Source organism: Lepidochelys kempii, chromosome 6 (genome assembly GCF_965140285.1).
Source record: "Lepidochelys kempii isolate rLepKem1 chromosome 6, rLepKem1.hap1, whole genome shotgun sequence".
Taxonomy (NCBI): Eukaryota; Metazoa; Chordata; order Testudines; family Cheloniidae; genus Lepidochelys; species Lepidochelys kempii.
In genome coordinates, this window is record NC_136385.1 from 65,889,164 (window position 1) to 65,909,535 (window position 20,372).

The following is a 20,372-nucleotide window of genomic DNA, read 5'->3' on the forward strand; positions in this document are numbered from 1 at the left end:
AACATGTATTATATTTACAAAGGTACACTCACCAGAGGTGCCTTCTCCGGCTTCATGGTCCGGGAGCCCGCCTTGGGAGGATATTGGCTCCAGGGTGATAAACAGTTCCTGGCTGTCGGGGAGAACGATTTCTCCACTTGCCTGTTGTGTGCTGTCCTCCTCGTCCCGTAAATTCTCATCCCTGTTGCGTGAGACTACCACCTTGGAGATTTTTTTCAAATATATTGGCATTTCGTCTTTTGAAATGGAGTTCTGATAGCGCGGATTCATCTCCCCTTACAGTGATCAGATCCAGTACCTCCCGTTCGGTCCATGCTGGAGCTCTTTTGCGATTCTGGGACTGCATGGTCACCTCTGCTGATGAGCTCGCCACGCTGGGCAAACAGGAAATGAAATTCAAAAGTTCCCAGTGCTTCTCCTGTGTATCTAGCCAGTGCATCTGAGTTGAAAGTGCTGTCCAGAGCGGTCACAATGGAGCACTCTGGGATAGCTCCCGGAGGCCAGTACTGTTGAATTGCTTCCACACTACCCCAAATTTGACCCAGCAATGTCAACTTCAGCGCTAATCCCCTCGTCGGGCAGGAGTACAAAAATCTATTTTAAGAGCCCTTTAAGTCAACAAAAATGGCTTCTTCGTGTGGACAGGTGCAGGGTTAAATCGATCTAACGCTGCTAAATTTGACCTAAACTCATAGTGTAGACCAGGGCTAGGGCACACTCGGAACATACTGTTGCATCCCTGACCATCCTGGCTAATAGCTATTGATGGATCTATGTTCCATGAACTTATCTAGTTCTTTTTTTGAACCCGACTATTGTTTTGGCCTTCACAATATCGTCTGGCAATGAGTTCCACAGGTTGACTGTGCACTGTGTGAAGAAGTACTTCCTTTTGTTTGTTTTTAAACCTGTTGCCTATTAATTTCATTGGATGACCCCTGGTTTTTGTGTTACATGAAGGAGTAAATAACATTTCCTTATTCACTTTCTCCATACCAGTAAAGATTTTATAGACCTCTATATTCCCTCTCAGTCATCTTTTCCAAGATGAAAACTTTATTAATTCCAATCTTATTAATCTCTCTTCATACGGAAGCTGTTCCATACCCCTAATCATTTTTGTTGCCCTTCTCTGTACCTTTTCCATTTCTAAGGTATCTTTTTTTTGAGATGGGGCAATCAGATTTGCACACAGTATTCAAGATATGGGCTTACCATGGATGTATGTAGAGGCATTATGATATTTACTGTCTTCTTATCTATCCCTTTCCTAAAATGGTTCCTAACATTGTTAGCTTTTTTGGCTGCCACTGCACTCCCTACATATCTGAGTTATGTACATTTGTTTTTGTTACTGTTACCACTGCTATTCAGCACCAGTATCATCTATAGGTGAACAAGCTATATTGCATATTGGTTCATTCACCAGCAGCAGTCCTACAACCTAGGTGTCATTTTCATCTCCATCCTCTCTAAACCTGCACATGTAGGCAGCATTCAAATCCTGCCTTATCTCCCTCTATAAAATCTCTAAAATCCTACCCTTTTCTCTCTGCCCATGCTGCTAAAACTTCCATCCAAACCCTCTTCATCTGCTGCCTTGGCTATAGAACCCACCTTCTCTCTGGCTTTCCTGATAACCATTTTGCTCCCCTCAGCTCCATTTAAAATGCAGCTGCTAATCTTCCTGGGTCGTCATTCTGTTCATGTGGCTCCCCTCTCTGAAATCACCTACTGGTTTCCCTCTTTGCTGCCACATCAAATATTGACTTCTGATTCTTAGTTTTACCCTTCACAATTTAACACAGCTGAATTGATCCTCTCTTGATTTGTGTGGTGTCCATTTTACTGTCAGTGTCCGCCTTGGTTATCCTTTTGTCCACTCCTCCCATGAAGACTTTTGGGCTTTTTTTTTTTTTTTTTAAGTATGCTGTCACTCATGCATTGAGTACATTCTGAATTGGTTCGTAAAGACACTATTCTGTCCTCATTCAAATATGTCATCAGGACTTCTCTTTAGCACAGTGTCTGGGGAAGCTGCTAGCTATGTTGCTCATAAGCTAGGTAGATGGTCAGTAGGTACCTCTGAGATGTCTTCTCCCCCACCCCCTTTTTTTAAATATAACTGTCAGCTATTTAGCTGTGTCTGGGTTATCTAATAACTATTTCCCTTGTCTGCTTTCTCCATTCCTTCTGGTTGCCTCACTTGTTGCATCTCTTGTCATTTAGATTGGAAGTTTTTTGGTATTAGGACCATTTTTTTACACTTTGTACTGTGGTTAGCACAAGATGTGAAACGCATTTGGAGATGAGGAGGGCAAATCCCCTTATACAGCTATGATCAATGGGCAGAGAGAAATTCAGGGCTATATATTCCTAATAATTCAGAGCAGAATGCCCACTCTTGTCAATGGGAGGTTTGCACAGGGTTCAAAGGGAGCATGTGGCCTTCATGTAGTAACTCAACATATTATTTATTAGCTGTTTAGTGCCTTGTTACATTAATCACGCATTGAGGCAGTATGCTCCCTTTTAGGCCTGCTGCTATTCCTGATTTGTTTCTTTTCCTTTCTTATCCTCCATCCTCTTTTTCTCTCCCTCTTCCTTGTTTTTGTGAGTCTTCTCTGTTTTTTCCTGTACATTTCCTTGCTGATAGCAACCTTCAGTTGCCTCCAGCATGGGGCTTTCAATCCCAGCTCCTTCCCAGTCCATCTATTAAAATGATCAGCAATTAACAGTTAATGTTGACATTGAAATGTCATGATTGGGGTGTAGAGTTGACACTCTAGATTAATAGAGAACAGAGGATTTCCCCCTACATTGTTGTTTCAAACTGGATTCAGGCAGATATCACTTTCAGTTACACTCTGTTTATGTTTAGAAAGTTATCTCTGCATCCATGAAGTCTAGAAATTTCCTTTGTTTTTTAAATGAAAGCTGAGTTTCTGCACAGTCTGGATATATCCTGCAGGCTTTATAAATACACCTTGCTGGCCAGGTGTATATTTGACACCCTGGTCTATTACAGTTGGGCTCCTGATTCTGATCAGGGTTTTTAGGTGCTACCATAATTCAAAAAATAAGTTATAAAGGGTATTTTTTACTCTGTTTCTATAATCTAGCCTCATTAAAGAGCAATAGTCAACAAGTTGTACACTGTATTAATAGTACATTATTATTTTTTGGTTTTAACATTGCAGAGTAGGTTTTGGCTTCATAGGGCAAAAATTTGGATTTTTACAATGGACAAAAATAAGGAGTATCATTTGTAGGGGGACACCTCAAAAATGGCCTTGCTTGAATGGCTCTGAAAGTATAAACCTGAATCTGTCAAAATTGGGCTGCTGATCCTTCAAATTTGATCCTTCAAAACTCATACATGCATAAACAGTATTCACCTCAGTGGATCTGGCAGCCGAGGTTTAGCGTAATCTTCATTATCAAGTAAAATAGTCCTTTCTACTGCAGGTATTTCCCATTTCATTGCTTGTCAGCTGCCCTTATTTATCAAAGAAGAGGACATCTTTCATTTTCATTTCCTGCTCAAAATTGTCTGAGTTAGAGATGCTGACAGTACACATTGCTATTCCAACTCTTTATTAACCTTTAAGAATGTAAAGTTATGAAATTCAGTTTCTGGAAGGAAAATATATATCGTAAAGTTTTGTGGATCATTTTTTCCCTACTCTTTTATAATTTTTTTTATACTGCTTTGGAATCTATCAGGCATACATGAAAAGCAGCTAACTTTTTCTAAATCCATATAAATTAGAAGGGATCGCAATCTATTCATCTGTTACCACTCTCTTGGGGAACTGTACTGTAGACTAATAGACCTCACTTTTGTAGGGGGAAGGGAGGGAATCCTAAATGATTGGCAGATTTTAATGCTTTGTGTTTTTCTGACAGGGTAGATTGATATCAATCACTGCTTTTACTCATGATTTAAATCAGCAAGCAGGAAATTTTGATTTAATCAATAATAATAAATTTTAATCGTGATGTGCATTTGTACTTTTTATGATTTTTCTAAAAAAGGTGATTCTTATTGTTTGGTAACCATTAAAACACATTAGTTTGCAACTAAATATAACCTTTACACTAAATTTGGTCCTCTCTTTTGCTAACCAGGAGGATACAGTATATCTCTGCACATGTATTTAACCAATTATATAGCTGAACATACATTTATTCAGATTTTTAATGTTTATATTTTTATTGCATTAGAAAACAGTGAATGTTACATTTCTTCTTTACTAGATGATTAAATTTTTGCTTCTGATTTGTGTCAATCTGCATTTGGATGGAAATTGGAATTCAGTTAAAATTCACAAACGGCATTTTAATTGTTTTTATTAAATAAAACTACTGTAAATGTGATGCATACATAAAGTTTATCAAAATGTTTTGTATTTAAAACTAACTGATTTATTAAACTATATTATCTGTATTTAGTGAATTGAACTTATTATTTCTGGTCATCACATCCTTCAAGATTTTAGAACTAGTAGGTCTCACCCTCTTGCACCTCATTTGTATTCACAAGCTTCCTTGCTTTTCAACTCCCAGTTATGTTCTTAACATTGAATTAATTAGTCATCGAACTGAGCTAGTTGAATAAACTGAAATGAAGAAAATACTCTCTCTGTACCTGCAGAAGAGGATAGTTCTGTCAAAAGTTGGTTTAACACTTCAACAGACTGGTTCCAGGTGCTTAGCCAATGACTTCAACCAGTTCAGTGGTTTTACTTTCTTTAATACTTCAGCAGCAAATGTACTTCTTGAATATTTTTTATTTAATCTAAATTATTTTAATAGATTATGGTAAAATTAGGCCTTTATGTCAGCTATCGTAATTTCAAATAGGTTTAGTTTTAAAGAGAAAAATGTATTTAAATAAAATAATCCAATTATATATTTTTTTAAAAAGCATTGTCTTCTATCCACCCTACTTTGTCATTCAAAGTAACAAATTTTATGAAGCACTGAGTTGTTGAGCAGAACTGCATGAAGTAAGTTTACTCCAGCGTAAAGTAAGTAGTGTGTGTTAAATAGTGTTTGGCAGTGTATGCAGAAAAAGCTCAGAAGTGAGTCTGTGGATGACAAATCTCACTTAACACTGGATTAAAGTAATCTCTAAAACATTGCAAGGGAAACATGCATTGCATCCATCCTACCTTGATCTGTGGATCAGGAGCTATAATTTCTCATGCTACTGGTCTTTTCAACACTCTTGAGCAAAAATATTGATCCCAAATGTTAAAGTTCTTGGTTTTTGTTGGGGAATAGGAGAGGTTTTTTTTCATTACTAAAGAGTGTTACTTGTTTTATGCTTCCTTGCAGGAAAGGTTAAAGCTGGTGACAGTTCTGGGTGCTGGGCTCCTCTGCGGAACTGCCTTGGCGGTAATTGTGCCTGAAGGAGTACATGCACTTTATGAAGACATTTTGGAGGGTGAGAAAAAAACCAGCCTGATATATGTCCTTGTGCAAGACAGTTGATAAGCCAGAAAGGCACAAGTAGAGTTTCTTACTCTGAGAATAATTAAAGTTGATCTCTTGCTTAAACCTCAAACAATGGACATAATGGACAAAAGGAATTGCCTTTGAAAAAGATTTAATTTGTGTTTATAAGCTGCTGCTTTCTGTGGTTTAGGTCCCTTTTGGTTATTGCAGTCACTATCAGTGGTGTTTTATAGATCTCCATATATTTTTATCTTGCAAAAGAGTCTCACTCCCTTGTAGCTGAAGAACTTTCTAAGCTCAGTTGGCCTCAAACAATTTTGCTAATTAGTTTAACAGGCCAAAATTGCTTGTTAAACTAATTGGCAAAATTGTTTGAGGCCTACTGATTTTTTTTGTTAAGTGAAAGTACATGTCTTTAGAGAGACATAGGCTTAGGGTATCCTTGAAGCCCAAAAGTCTTGGATAACTGTACCAGTTATACCATCCCTTAGTTATATCAGGTAATGCCCATCATCTCTCATTCGAGTGCATTCTAATCCTCATTGGAGCTTGAGGTGCTTTTACAGTTGTATGACACAGGTTTTGAGTAGATTTAAGATCAGTAATTCAGTCAAAGGTGGGTGGCAGCAGCGCACTGGATCCTAATACAAAGAAATGTCAACATGTGGAAGATGGGACTCTAGAGGACTTTTCAAACATGTTTGAAGTACCAGTTCTGCTACTGCATATCAGTGGGTGAGAACTATATGATACCATAGTAAGGTGTTTTTTTGTTTTTCTTGATATCTCTGTGCTTTCCTCTTACATGTTTTGGAGAAGAATATATTTTTTATTTTTACCATTTGCACTTATTTAACCTACTTTATAGTCTGTGTATTTTAGGCTTGTCTAGTGCCTTTCATGTAACTTAAAATTATTCGTATTTAATAAACATAGAATCTTGCAATAACATTAACTATTTATTCATGTGTTCATACACTTTCCAATCTGTATGTTTGTTGTAGCATCTCACTATACTGCACTTCAGTTGAGGGTTTGTGATCCATTCCATTTTAATCTTAAGAGGGCAACACATTATTTCTCTTGTTATGATTAGCAGCAGATAACGTTATTGGGAGCACTTATATTTTTCTCATTAAATTTTTGGTCGGTTTATTGCCAAGGCTTGACACCTTCAGTGAGCCGAGCTGACCCATTAAACTATCAAGTAAATCAGAGGCATTTGAAAAATTCTGTCTCTTCCTATTTACACAGCAGTTCATGCATATTGTCCATCCATATTGAAGTAAAATACATAACTGGGAAACTTACAGTATGCATTAATGCTATCTTAAACTAAATTTCTAACATGAAATGCCCTGCACAAAGCCAATCTAGCCATAAAGAAATTATTTAAGTAACATTAAGAGTTATTTTTTTCAGATACAGTGATTTCAGCCCAGAATTTAGGTCCCTTCAGTGTTGCTCAGGTTACAAATCAAATCTTGATCCTTTGTCTCCCTTTTTAGGGCAAATAGAAGAGAACTAGAACTAATAAATCAAGGAAAAATGAGTTAATCCTAATATTACTGCAGAAACTGTGTGTATTACGTGTGAAGATAAAGTTGTAGAGAGCTGCACCCACTTACATAGACTCAGCCATGAAGGTCGTTATAAAAGATAGAGTCCACTTACAAAAGTAAGGCATTCAGAATTAAGCATAAGAATCTGATCTGGCTTGTTTTCCTTCACTCATTAAGTCTGAAAGGTCAGCTAAGAAGATTTTTAGTCTTAGCTCTAAATTTATTTGATTCTACTTTCACATATGCAGCCATGTTTAACTAAGTTTGAATCTGATTTTTGCATGACAGAGACTGCATGTATCTAGAAGGATATTTGTATCTGTCATTGAGACACAGAAATTATTCACTGATGCCTCTTGCTCACTATGCTAACATAACAAATTGATTAATACAGCAATGTTCACTGTGCAGTGATAGGCTATTAGTACAACCTTGGGTATGTTGTGAGGCACAAGATCAGTGGCCTTGTACCATCAACTGTTGGAGAAGTGCAGTCAGTAGCCTATTAATGCACGCTCTGGAGTGGTCTATGATCGTCTGGCTTATTAGCTTGACCCACCCCCAAAACTGCTTTTATGTAATGTGTACCACCGCTATTTTTTTTTAAAAGTTCCTATTAGAAGAAAAGAATAAAGAAAAGATGTGCTGCTCCAGGTCCCAATGCATCAGGTGTTCTTTCTCCCCTGTGTTTTAAAAGCAGAATTGTTTTTAGACATAATGGTTTATAGGGATTCTCTTTTTAGTGGGGTGGTCCAAACTGTGAGTTGGTATATCACTGGAAAGGCCTGACTGGTGCAATCATAACATGGCTGTAGACCAGGGGTGGGCAAACTTTTTGGCCCAAGAGCCACATCGGATTTGTGAAACTGTATGGAGGGCCGGGTAGGGAAGGCTGTGCCTCCCCAAACAACTTGGCCCCTGCCCCCTATCCCCCGCCTCCCACTTCCCGCCCCCTGAGTGCCCTTCCACAGAACTCCCCACCCATCCAACCCCCTCTGCTCCTTGTCCCCTGACCACCCCCTCCTGGGACCACTGCCCCAATTGCCCCCTGAGAGACCCCACCCCCATCCAACCCTCCCTGTCCCCTGACTGCCTCGACCCCTATCCACACCCCTGCCCCCAGAGAGGCCCCCCGGGACCACACCCTCCATCCAACCCCCCCTGGACCCTGTCCCCTCACTGCCCCGACCCCTATCCACAGCCCTGCCCCCTTGACAGGCACCCCCCTGGGACTCTCATGCCTATCCAATGCCCCCTGTTTCCTGTCTCCTGACTGCCCCACCCTGAACCTCCACCCCATCCAAACCCCCCCCCCCCCAGCCCTGTTACCATGCTGCTCAGAGCAGCAGGAGCTCGCAGCCCCACTAGAGCCAGCTTTGCCACCCCGGAGGAGCAGCGGGCCAGAGCGCTCGCAGCGCGCTGAGGCTGCGGGGGATGGAGGACCACGCGGGAGCAGGAGCTCAGGGGCTGGGCAGGATGGTCCCGCGGGCCAGATGTGGCCCACGGACCACAGTTCGCCCACCTCTGCTGTAGACAGTCAGTATTCCCAAGCGTACTCTGCTGTAGTGTGTCTGCAGAGTGATTAGGTATTGTGAGCATTCCCCGCCAACCCACGGAACTATTACTCACAAATCTTACAGATTTTATTAAGTAAAGATGAACTATAAAGCTTTTTTCTTCATAAAGTCTGTGATCCCAAGCAAAAAACAGAACATATATTTAAACTTCAAAACTTTTCAAATACATCTTAAAACAAAATTGATTTTCTCTTTAAGAGGTCTGTTTCTATGGCAATGGAGTTGATTTACTAATCTAAACAGAACAGGGAATGTTTTCTTGAATTGAACATTGTAGCTCACCTTTTTTTGAGAAGGTTCATGCACACAAACTGATCTGGGCTAGATATAAAAAAAACACATGCTGATTGACAGTGTATTTTCCGAATTTTTATTTTTGACTTTAAATAGCAAAGTAACGTACAAGAAAAACAGCCTATAAAAATCATTTCTGTTTATACAGCTAAAAGGGAAAAAAATGCAGAAAATAAACCTTGATAAAACGAAACATTGGCTTATATTGTTCCCTTGGAATTGTGTGTGATTATATTTTAAAAAAATTAAATGTAGAGGAGGGCTATCAATTGATCGCAGTTAACTCAAGTGATTGATGCAAAACAAATTAACTAGATTTTAAAAAGTTACAATTAATCAGTTTTAGTCAAACTGTAAAACAATAATAGAATACCAATTTAAATTTATTATAAATATTTTTGGATGTTTTTCTACATTTTCAAATATGTTGATTTCATTTACAACACAATATAATATGTACAGTGCTTACTTGTTTATTACAAATATTTACACTGTAAAAAGATAAACAAAAGAAATAGTATTTTTCAGTTCACCTCATACAAGTATTATAGTACAATCTCTTTATCATGAAAGTGCAATTAAAAAAGTAGAATTTTTTTTTCTCATAACTGCACTCAAAAACAAAACAATATAAAACTTTAGAGCCTACAAGTCCTTGTTCAGTCAATCGCTAAGACAAACAAGTTTGTTTACATTCACCGTCGATAATGCTGCCCTCTTCTTCTTTACAATGTCACCTGAAAGTGAGAACAGGAGTTCTCATGTCACTATTGTAGCCAGCGTTGCAAGGAATTTATGTGCCAGATATGCAAAACATTTGTATGCCCCTTTTTGCTTTGACTTTTTAAAAAAATTTTTACAGTGCAAATATTTGTAATCAAAAATAATATCAAGTGAGCACTGTACTCTTTGTATTCTGTGTTGTACTTAAAATCAGCATATTTGAAAATGTATAAAAACATCCAAAATATTTTATAATAAAATTAAATTAGTATTCTATTATTGTTTAACAGTGAAATTAAAGCTGCGATTAATCATGATTATTTTTTAAAACTTGCGATTAATTGCGATTATTTTTTTTAAATAATTTGACAGCCCTAATTAAATGGAATATACTCTTTCAGGGAACCTTTTCTAAAATACCACACAAAGAATTAAAGGGGGAGGAGAGGAAGAGTGAGAGGAAAAGAAGGGGCAGAAAAGACTGAAGAGGAGGAGAGGATAGGTGAAAATAAAGTGCATTGTTACAGATTTTGGCATTTGTCTTTGAAAAAAGTCCAAGGAAAATAAGTGATACAAGTCCATTTCTGTAAATTGATCCATTCTAAGATCCGTAGAAGGAGCAAAAAGAAGGTTCAAAGCTTTTTCAATGACATTCTTTCAGCCAGTGCAGAGTCCTTTAAAGAAAGATCTGTTAACACTGTATTCTTAGAGAGGAGGAGAGAGAGTGTGAACACAGCTGACTCATTATTTAAACCAAGTACATACGGCATGAATGCAGGTGCTATACAGAGGAGGTAAGAGAGCCTAGTTCTCTCCAAAATGGAGAAACAGTGGTTCAAATATCATCTGGTGTAAATCAGCATAGTTGAGTGTCTGTTGGTCAGTTATGTCAGTATCAGAAAATTCATGATGTTGCTGTGAAGAGCTGGGATTTCCAATTTTTATTTAAAGTGGCTAGAATGGAGCAGGCAATTGGACTGACTGGGATTAAAAACTGTATAACTAGACAGTATGCATACAAATAAAACAATCTAATAATATCAGTGAATAGTATGGGACAGCGTGGGGCACGGGTCACTTGCTGGAGGATTCTCTGCACCTTGAGGTCTTTAAACCATGATTTGAGGACTTCAGTAGCTCAGACATAGGTAAGAGATTTATTGCAGGAGTGGGTGGGTGAGATTCTGTGGCCTGCGTTCTGCAGGAGATCAGACTAGATGATCATAATGGTCCCTTCTGACCTTAGTCTATGAGGTCAGTGCACAGTTAAAATAGTATGTAACTAACTTTTCGTGTTTGATCTCAAGGGCTGAAAAATGAGCATACAACACATCATGATGTGTCTAGTTTTTATTAATGAATCAATGCACCTGTTTGAACAGCTAGTTTCACTGTATGCTACCCAGAAGTAACCACATTCTGCTTGACTCTTATCTAGTCATCCTTGTCTTTCCACTGAAAAATTAGTGAAACACTTGATAAAGACTTCATTTGTGTCTTGAAGTGTCCTAAAGGGACACTAATTCTTGGCCATGCTGATGGCAGTAATATCATTTGGCCTAAAATTGGTAAATCTAATGAGTTAATCTTTGTGCAACAAATGTATCACATCTGTGTTTATCTAAGCCCCCAAAACTCCTCCAAATGCAGCATTTTCTTTTCATAACAGTCCTTGGGCCATAATTTCAGTATAGAACATTGTGCACTTGGATGCCAAATCGAAGATGACCTTCACAAAATGAGACTTTGTTAGAGTGAGATGGGATTTTGGAGTTAGTTTCCAAGAATTTTGGACAATTTTAAAGGAAAACTCTCAACTTCAATTAACTTAAAGTTTATTAAAAAATAAACCAGAAAACTAAAGGATACTACATCTATCCCTGAGGCCCCCCGGTAAGTGTTGTGGTTTACAGATGCTTTTTTGCTATATATTTTTCTCTCCTCTGTTGCTGTATGTAAAGCCCAGTAAATAGGAAATTGACAAACTGAACATATAGAGGAAACAAACAAATATATTGCTTTCTCAGCTTTTCAGTTAAGTAATGGTGGTAGCAGACCCATTCACCATCTGTAGCCAAAATTTCTTCAACGCTTATTGATTGTGTCAAAGCCAGGTCCGTTTTGCTATTGAGAGAGAAATTCCAATGCTCTGATCAAATAATCCGCTCTGATTAATATCCCTATTGCTGTTAATTTCTATGTGCTGTCTAGCAGGCCTAAAATTTAATTCTTTTGCTTTTGTCCTCTATCTAAAACTTATTGAAGTGCTAAATTAAGAAATGGACTGTGTTCTCTTCTCTTTATTCCAGTTGAATGTTCATACCTTTGACTATTTTTAAAGATACACAGTCAGGTTATATTTGGCCCTAATGAAGCTTTTGTAAAAGCCTGAGAGTCTTACAAAACCAAAGCAAATAAAATGTTTTCCTTACATCTTTTAAAATTCCAGTGGAAAGTTTGCTTAATCAATACACTTTCCACTGCAGTGTTCCAACACAAACTTTGCTGTCTTGTGCTAGTGTATAAGTACCAGAAAGTTAAACATAGTCTGTTTTCCCTTAAAGTTGGTTTGTATTTTGTTTTTGGGTTATTGTTTGAAGGTCTTCCAGAAGCAGTGCTTTTAAGGAAGATTGAAAGAAGAAAAGGAGTTTTAGTGGCATGAAAAATCAAGGAGACAGTTCCAAGCTTAGGGAACAGCATAAGAGAAGACACAAAGACAAGACAGAGATTCATACAAGTGTAATGCCTGAGCAGTGCAAAGGGACCAGATGGAGATATAGGAAGAGTGGAAAAAACAGCAATAAGCTGGACAGTGTCCCTTTAACTGCAAATTAAAGGATCTGTACACAGGGTATAACTGAACATTTGCACATAGTGTCCCACTCCCTCCCCCTGAAGTGATCTGTTGAAAGGTCCATTTAATTCATAGAAAGAGTAGCAGTGAGACATCATTATGTTTTGCTCAGGTTGTCCCAGATGTCTCCAACGGTGGCTGCTGTCCTCAAGAGGCATTAGTATTTAATTAAGCCAGAAGACCTCATAATAGAAAACAATATTCAATATTATTCAATAGTTTGAACCAAAAAAAAACCCACCCAGACTTACCCAATGATTTCATCATCCACAGCTAACTGTTTCTTCAGGAGGCTGTAGAACGTCTTGTGTGCCACAGACACCTCTTTGTTCAAAGTCACCATGCATACATTTTGCAGGGCATTGAAGCGTTGCAAAATGCTTCATTTAAATTCATTTTAAAACAAATCCCCCCTAAGAATTTTCATGAAAATATGGAGTCGCCCTTCTGAATATACATTATGTATTCTGGGGAAAAAAACCTTACAAAATAATTATAATAATGTTAAGAGACAAAGGTTGGATTCAGCACAATATCCTACTTAGCACTTCTGTTGCACCTTTTCCTATGAGGATCTTGAAGTGCTTTACAAATTCTAAGTAAACCTAGCAAACACACTCAGAATTAGTATCCCTGTTTTGTGATGGAGGCATCAAGTTCTATCTAGGGGACTGGGAGTCAGGACTATATCTCAGAGCTTCTGACTCAGTCACTGATTTGGCAAGATAGCAAAACAGGTGCAGCTATCTATAAAGTACTTTTTAGAGATTCAGGTGACCTGTGCTATGGAAGTGTACAGTGTTTTTATAGATGAGTTAGCTGAGGTGCAAAGAGGTTAAATGACATGCCCGAGGTCACGTTGTAGTCAGGAACAAAACCCAAAACTTCTGACCCCCCAGAACTTTGCTCAAACTAATCACCATGCTTCGATTATTGTTTTTTTCCCACCTAAACAACGAAAGGGCAGCTGAGATGACTAGGGTCATATTATCAAGAAACTGAAACAGCTTCATTTTTGTGAATATACTTGGGGATATTAAGTATGGTTAAATGCATGTTTTAGTAAAGTCTGACTTCCATACTTTGGGCTATATTATAACTTCAAATGTTTTGACGGGGTCGTTGGGGTGCAACCTGGATTTTGGGACCACTGTGCCCTTCAAACCCACCAACCTGGGCTGCTTCTCACACTCATGTTGAGGTCATGCTCTGGTAAGCACTGCACTTATACAGACATCCACAGGCGGGGACACATCCAACTGTGTTACACAAATGATCTCCCAGCCACTCATGAACTATCAATAGGGAGGCTCCAGCCAATTCCCCTGAGCTCCCCAGCTTTGCACCCCAGAACTAAATTGTCTTGCACTGGGGAACAGAGGGAAAATTACTTTTGTAGTGCGAATGAGGCCAATTCAATCATAATTTTCCCTCTGTTGATATTCACCCTTTCTTGTCAACTGTTGGGAATGGGCCACATCCACCCTGATTGAATTGGCCTCGTTAGCAATGACCCCCCACCTGGTAAGGCAACTCCTATCTTTTCATGTGCTGTATATTTATACCTGCCTACTGTATTTTTCACTCCATGCATCTGATGAAGTGGGTCTTAGCCCACGAAAGCTTGTACCCAAATAAATTTGTTAGTCTCTCTGGTGCCCAAAGGACTCCTTGTTGTTTTTGCAGTGAGAGGTGTTTCTCATTATCAATAAGCTATGAAATATTTAAAAATAATGGGTTTTTAACTTAGCTCCTGTATTTCTGCTATTGCATCTGGAGAGCCCAGTGTAAACCCCATTATTTAAAAATATTTCAGAATGAAATGAGACTGGTGAGGTTCTGTTTTAGTTTCCCTTTCTGGTTCTCATGTACCAGCTGAATGTTCTTCTATTATCTCTGTCCCTTTCCTGCTCCTCAGGAAACTCTCTTCATTGAAATTTGCACAAAATAAAGAGAGCTTTTCTATTCATACTAGGCTTTTCTAAAACATTTGTAATCGCAAAACCAAAAACTTATAACCTAACAGGACAGTACCATCAATTTTATCCCGTCTTGGTGTACTCTGTTGTTTGTGCACAAGTATCACTGATGTCAACTCGGTTCTGGGAGTAATTGAGTTAACTCCTGCCTCGGTGGGGACTGATGCTTGGAGTTTGGTTTGGTTAGTCTCATTATAAAGCTTTTTCTTTTTTCAAATTTCATTAAAACTGTTAGTGAACAAATAACATAAATGTGTTTTATGGGATGTTACAAGGACATGTCCTTCACCGTGTGTTGTTCTATTTAAAAGTAGGTCAAATATATGGCCTAAAAGTGCTTGTGTCCCTTTAAACCTTAATAGAGTTGGCAACCTATGATTTTAAAAAGTAATACAGCAATTCTTATAAATATAATGATTGTATTCAAATGTTGCATTTAGGTAACATAGAGCCTCCTTGCTTATTGAGGATTCACTCCTCCCCCTCCTTGCACTAAGATATTAAGGAAGGGGATGAGCAAGTATACGAATTCTGCCAGTGTTGGTCCCCAAAGAGGGATAATCTAGGACATTAAAAACAAAACAAAAAATTCTAAATCTATTTTTCTTTCCCGCTTTATATTATTAAGTTCAGGTATGAAGAAAGCTCTCAGTGAAGGAGTAGAAAATATTAGAACATCACCTTTGGGATCCTCACTTCTAATCAACCTGTTTATCTGCTTTAGGGAAGCACCATCAGGCCAGTGAGACTCAAAATGTGATTGAATCTGAGAAAGCAGCAGAAATAACAGCTGAGCATGAGCATGGTCATGACCATTCAAAATTACATGCGTACATTGGTGTTTCCCTTGTCCTTGGTTTTGTCTTCATGCTTTTGGTGGACCAGATAGGCAGCTCCCACGTGCACTCTACAGATGGTAAGTAAAGCCTCTCCTGCCAGACTGGCACTTGCCTTGGAGCCATTGCAGCAACTAGAATGAATGAACAAAGTGTATTTTCAGAATATGATTATTTATTATGTATTTTTAATACAGTAGTGCCCAGTCAGGATGAGGGCTCTATTTAACTAGTTGTATTCTACAAACATAAAGGTAAGCATGGTCTGTTACGTGAAATAATAAAGCAGTGTTACTGTCAATGCTGGAAGCCAGCGTAATGTGAATATTTGCTTCATAATGCTCAAGTGTGTGCTCATGCTGACAGAGAAAGTCTACTTAGAAATAATAGATGATCAACAGCTTTGTGTGTTAAGGCTTTAAGCAGTGTAGGTTTTAATATATGACAAATAGATTAGTCCACCAACATAGCATAGCAAAACTGAATAGCCAGAGCCTTAACTTCATTAGCTACTTTATTGTCTTGCTTTGAATTAAACATTTCAGAGAACAAAATATTGGCTTAGTTCAGGCTGTAAATTTTCATGGAAGAAAGGCCTCCCCTGTGATCTGCACAGACTGACTGTTGGAACCACATGGAGTCCTGTTGACCTCAGTAGACTTCACATGGGCCACAAAGCATAAGAGCTATGGTGACTTTCACTGGTAATTTTCCTCAGTAGTTTCCCTGTAAGTGCATGCTGGTTTTCTGTGTACAGCGGAACAAAATGTAGGTAATCTTTCCTGAAAACTAAATCATTAAATATTTGGTTTTTTATGTGAAATTTTATTCCCCAATAAAAACCTTTTGAATAAAATGTGGCTCAAAATACTGTTGAAATGACCGTTCTATCACACTTCACTTACATCCTTATTTCTTGTCAGTGTTCAGCAATGTGCTTATGTTTAGATTTTGTTAATGTAAATATTTTATACTTTTTATCACACTCTCACTTTTCTAGCTTTCCCCTCCTCTACACATAGGCTTCTCACCTTGATTAAAAGTCTTCCCTACAGATGCTCTGTGTACTGACTCTGTTAGCTTATAAGCTTAGCTTCTCAAATGGAGGCTTGGCAAATAGGTTAGCAAGAAACTCAGTTGACCAACTTGTATTGAAATCCTTGTTTTCTATATTTTACAACGCTTTTTTTTCTCTTTCCTGGTTAGGAGAAAATGGGATACCTTGTGTCTTTGACCTATTAAGATGCACAGACTCAAAAACTGAACAATATAGGGAACAATTTTTCTGAGCCTTTGCTTTATCTCCCACATGAAATATAACCGAGTAACTGCAAGTGTTGCCAGAATAGTTAGGGATTTATAAAATGCCTTTTCCTGATTTGAACCAGTGGTATTCATTATCCATTAATGTTATCTCAGTTGACTAGATTTTCTGTTCCCTTAAAATAGGATAGCTATAGAGGTTAGAATGGAGTATAACCTTTAAATGTGATCATCTGTTTGGGTTTGGTGGATAGTCCAGAACTAAGGACATAGGTTTAAATTAAGAGGAATTAAATGATAGAAGAACTTTATTGTATATTGGATATTGTAGCTCTGTTGGTCCCAGGGCTTTAGAGAGACAAGATGGGTTAGATAATATCTTCTGGTGAAAGACAAGCTTTAGAAAACGTCTACTTTCACAACAGAAGTTGGTCCAATAAAATATATTACCTCATCCACTTTGTCTCTTGAACTTGAGTGTGAATAGATGGAATAGGCTTCCAGTTGAGGTAGCAGAGTCAAGTAGCAATATAGTTAAAGTTGTCTGACCACTTGAAATTTAAAGGATCAGATATTTTTATATTTTTTCCCAGTGGCCTGTCAACTACTGTTACAATTTTCACTGATTAATTCCCCTTCTGTTGGATTTATAGGAGTGTTGGTTTTTTTTATTTCTCCAGAAAAAGTTAGTTTACAAATAGATGGTGAGGTAAAAGTAGATATCAAACAATTATGGACATGAATGGCCCATCATCTGCCTTCAATCCTAAGCAGTTATGCATGATGTTCACTTTCTACATTAAAGAGTACGGGAGGATTCTGCCATCTGCTTCAGTCTGTATGACCGCATATAGGGTTCATAAACAGCCCACAAGGAGCCAGCAGGGCGTTGTCCATAGTCCAGTCACTGCCATAGGTGGCCCTTCCTATCAGCCCCAGCTCAGGGGGCATAGTGGGAGGGAGCAGGCCTGGATAGCACATAATAATGTGGGCATTCTGTACTGCATCAGACTGTGGAATAGCCCAGAGGCAGTATTTGGGAGGCTGATGTAAACTAGAGCAAATCTTGGCTGCTCTTATTTAGGCTGGGAGATGCACTAGCCCTTGGAGTAGCCCAGAATCCTGAGTACAAAGGTGGCTTAAAGCTATCTTTCTGTGCTGAGTTGGGGAAGGTAAAGAATCTCAAATGATAGTTTCGTTTCAGAAGGATGAGGGAAAATGACTGTTCCATATCCCTGTCAATGTCCCCTTAAATTCTGAAGGATAGTATACAATGTCTTGACTAGTTTGCCTGGGAAACCTATGGTAATTGCTTAACTGTTTAAAAATGGGTCACAGCTGAGAAATTATGCCTTGGTGTTTGTAATGTTTTCTTCCAGCATGATACATACGCTTGTTAATATCTTATATTGACTAATGCTTAATTTCCTGATGATTATTTCAGACCCAGAAGCGGCAAGGTCAGGCAATTCCAAAATCACTACTACACTAGGACTAGTGGTCCATGCTGCAGGTAGGCTGAATAACTATAAGATCTGTAAGCGGCAATCTTCTGTCACTGTCTTTTTTCCTGTCTAGCTTAAATAAAGCTTTTGAATTTTAAATTGCAATAATTACTGTATATTCACCAAAATAGCTAGCTCTGTGGGCATTTTTTTATGTATTTAGAAGCACATTTTCTATCTTTTCCTAAGTAAGCTAACTGAACATGGTTTAAAAATGGTTTGAAAAAAATCCACACAAGGACTGGGATATATGTCTAGATATGAGCCAGATAAGAAGGATTTAGGGAGGTTTTTAGAATTCTTAATCACAGTAAACCTGATTTTTAACTTTGTAGGAGAGAAACTACTCTAGATGCTAAGAAACAACATAGAGAATTTTTTAAATGTATAAATAGTTGGGGTTAAGTGTTAGCAATGCAAAATAACACTTCATCCAAAAATTTTAAGGGGCAGGGGACACCAATTTGTCTATTATAACTGCAGCTGTAACAGTATTATAGTATGTTTAATCAGTCATTTAGGATCTGGTGAGTCCCCATTTGATATATTTAGTAAATTACTTTTACTGTAAAATGAAGGATATTTTGAAAGCTTTGAATTTTTTGCATCTTCTGTTTCATTTTAAAACAAAAGCAGAGTGATTGGCTTGATTAAATCCGAATATGAAAATAGTATTCTGCCTCCCGAAAATGTCCCTGGGTGTCTTAATTAGATACAATATTTTTCTTCATTTCTTTTCCTGAAGACTTGTGGTGCATTGTTAACTATCTGCCGCTCCAACTCCAGTGGTGGCTGCTGATCAGTGATGCATGAAGCAATACATACAAATATTTGTTATGTCATACATATGGAGTTGAAATCTTTTGTAATGAATTATTTATTCATTTATTTGGATTTTAATTGTGCACAATGGGTTAGGCATCGTAAACACATTTAATAAAAAAGATACTTCTTGTTCCAGGGATTTTACCACTTAAATGCAAGTTAGATTTAGCTATTTGTTTATATTGAACCTTTGGCTGCCTCATCTTCAGTCTGCCCACTAATCTGTCTCCGCTGGGACCGCTTCTAAAATTCCAAACCTCTGAGAAACTTTCAAAGAGCAGCCACTTGGCGAGGAGTGGGAAGAAAGGTGTAATTTTATGGGGGGAAAAAAATCCATATTTGGTGGAGAGGAATTACTTGCATGCAGGATGGGCAATATTCAGTGCTGGACCGGTGACTGATTCTAGGTCCAATATTTTGCAGACCACGGGGGTTAGAAAATGGTGCATTTAACCACTGGAAATGTAGGTATGTTCTCCTACAACAAACAATGAAATGGCAACACTTAATTCTACTCCTGGTAGGTTGGAAGATATTGGTCATCATTAGTTTTTCTCTATAAAAATGTATATCTTAAGTAACTTCTAGAAGTTTCTAAAATGTATTGGTTAATACTTTTCCCCCTTTCTTTCCAAGATCTTTACAGTTTGGATTCATGGTCATAAGATAAGCCATTTTTACAGATGGGAGTGGGAGATGTTGTGAAAAATAGTATCAATTTTAAAGTTCTCTAAAACTTCTTTAAAGCAGTTTTTCCTTTAAAAATCTGTTCTATAAACAAAATATTTGTCTGTTTCATATAAGTGTTACGGTTTTGATTCACACTCATTTGGGATGATCTTCCTTTTAACTCCTTCATTACTTTATTATTTATATATAATTTGTTTAGCTCAAATGCTCATGAAGTAATCCTCTACACTTCAGTGTGTGGGTGAGGGGGTGTGGATGTGTGTGAGAGAAGTAAATGCATACATATACACACAATGTTTTCAGATCTACATGATAAAACGCACTGTGTAAATGTACATCATAAAACTGATTTTAACCAAAAAGTGTTGTTTCATTAATGCATGTGTTTTATATAAAAAGAGAGAAGTTTTTTATGAACGTCCAGTTAACTGATTTGTATGTTTTTCTTTTGATTTTTACCCAGTAAAAGATTTCAAAATTCCAAAAGTAATTACAGGTTTACAAAGAATTCTAGTTAAGATTAAAACTGATTTTCAGCTGTAAGTTTAGATAAGAAACACATTCCGTAACTTTGGAAATTAGTTACTAAAACTCTGTTCCCTGAATTATTCCAGTTTTATATTGGGACATACCAAAGACTGAGCCGACTCAGTGTGAAATCCTTCTGGTATTGAAGTCAGTGGCAAAACTCCCATTGACTTCACTAGGACTAGGATTTTGCCCTCAAACCTCAGAGTGGCTTTGTAAGTAAGGGGAATTATTTTTAAAGCAATATACAATTTTATATTGGTAGCCAATGGA

The 20,372-nt window shown here is 37.8% G+C and overlaps 1 protein-coding gene across 5 annotated transcripts in view; it reads left to right on the forward strand.

The window, feature by feature from the left end:
* SLC39A9 (solute carrier family 39 member 9) overlaps positions 1-20,372 on the forward strand; it is a 43,823-nt gene that overhangs the window by 8,107 nt on the left and 15,344 nt on the right. For all 5 annotated transcript variants that reach the window (XR_012159428.2, XR_012159429.2, XM_073348463.2 and 2 more), the window contains exons 2-4: positions 5,344-5,452; positions 15,177-15,368; positions 17,996-18,064. Coding sequence is in view for 3 of the 5 variants with exons in the window: in XM_073348463.2 (XP_073204564.1) it covers positions 5,344-5,452; positions 15,177-15,368; positions 17,996-18,064 (370 nt within the window). In the remaining 2 variants the exon portion in view is untranslated. The remainder of the gene's footprint in view (positions 1-5,343; positions 5,453-15,176; positions 15,369-17,995; positions 18,065-20,372) is intronic.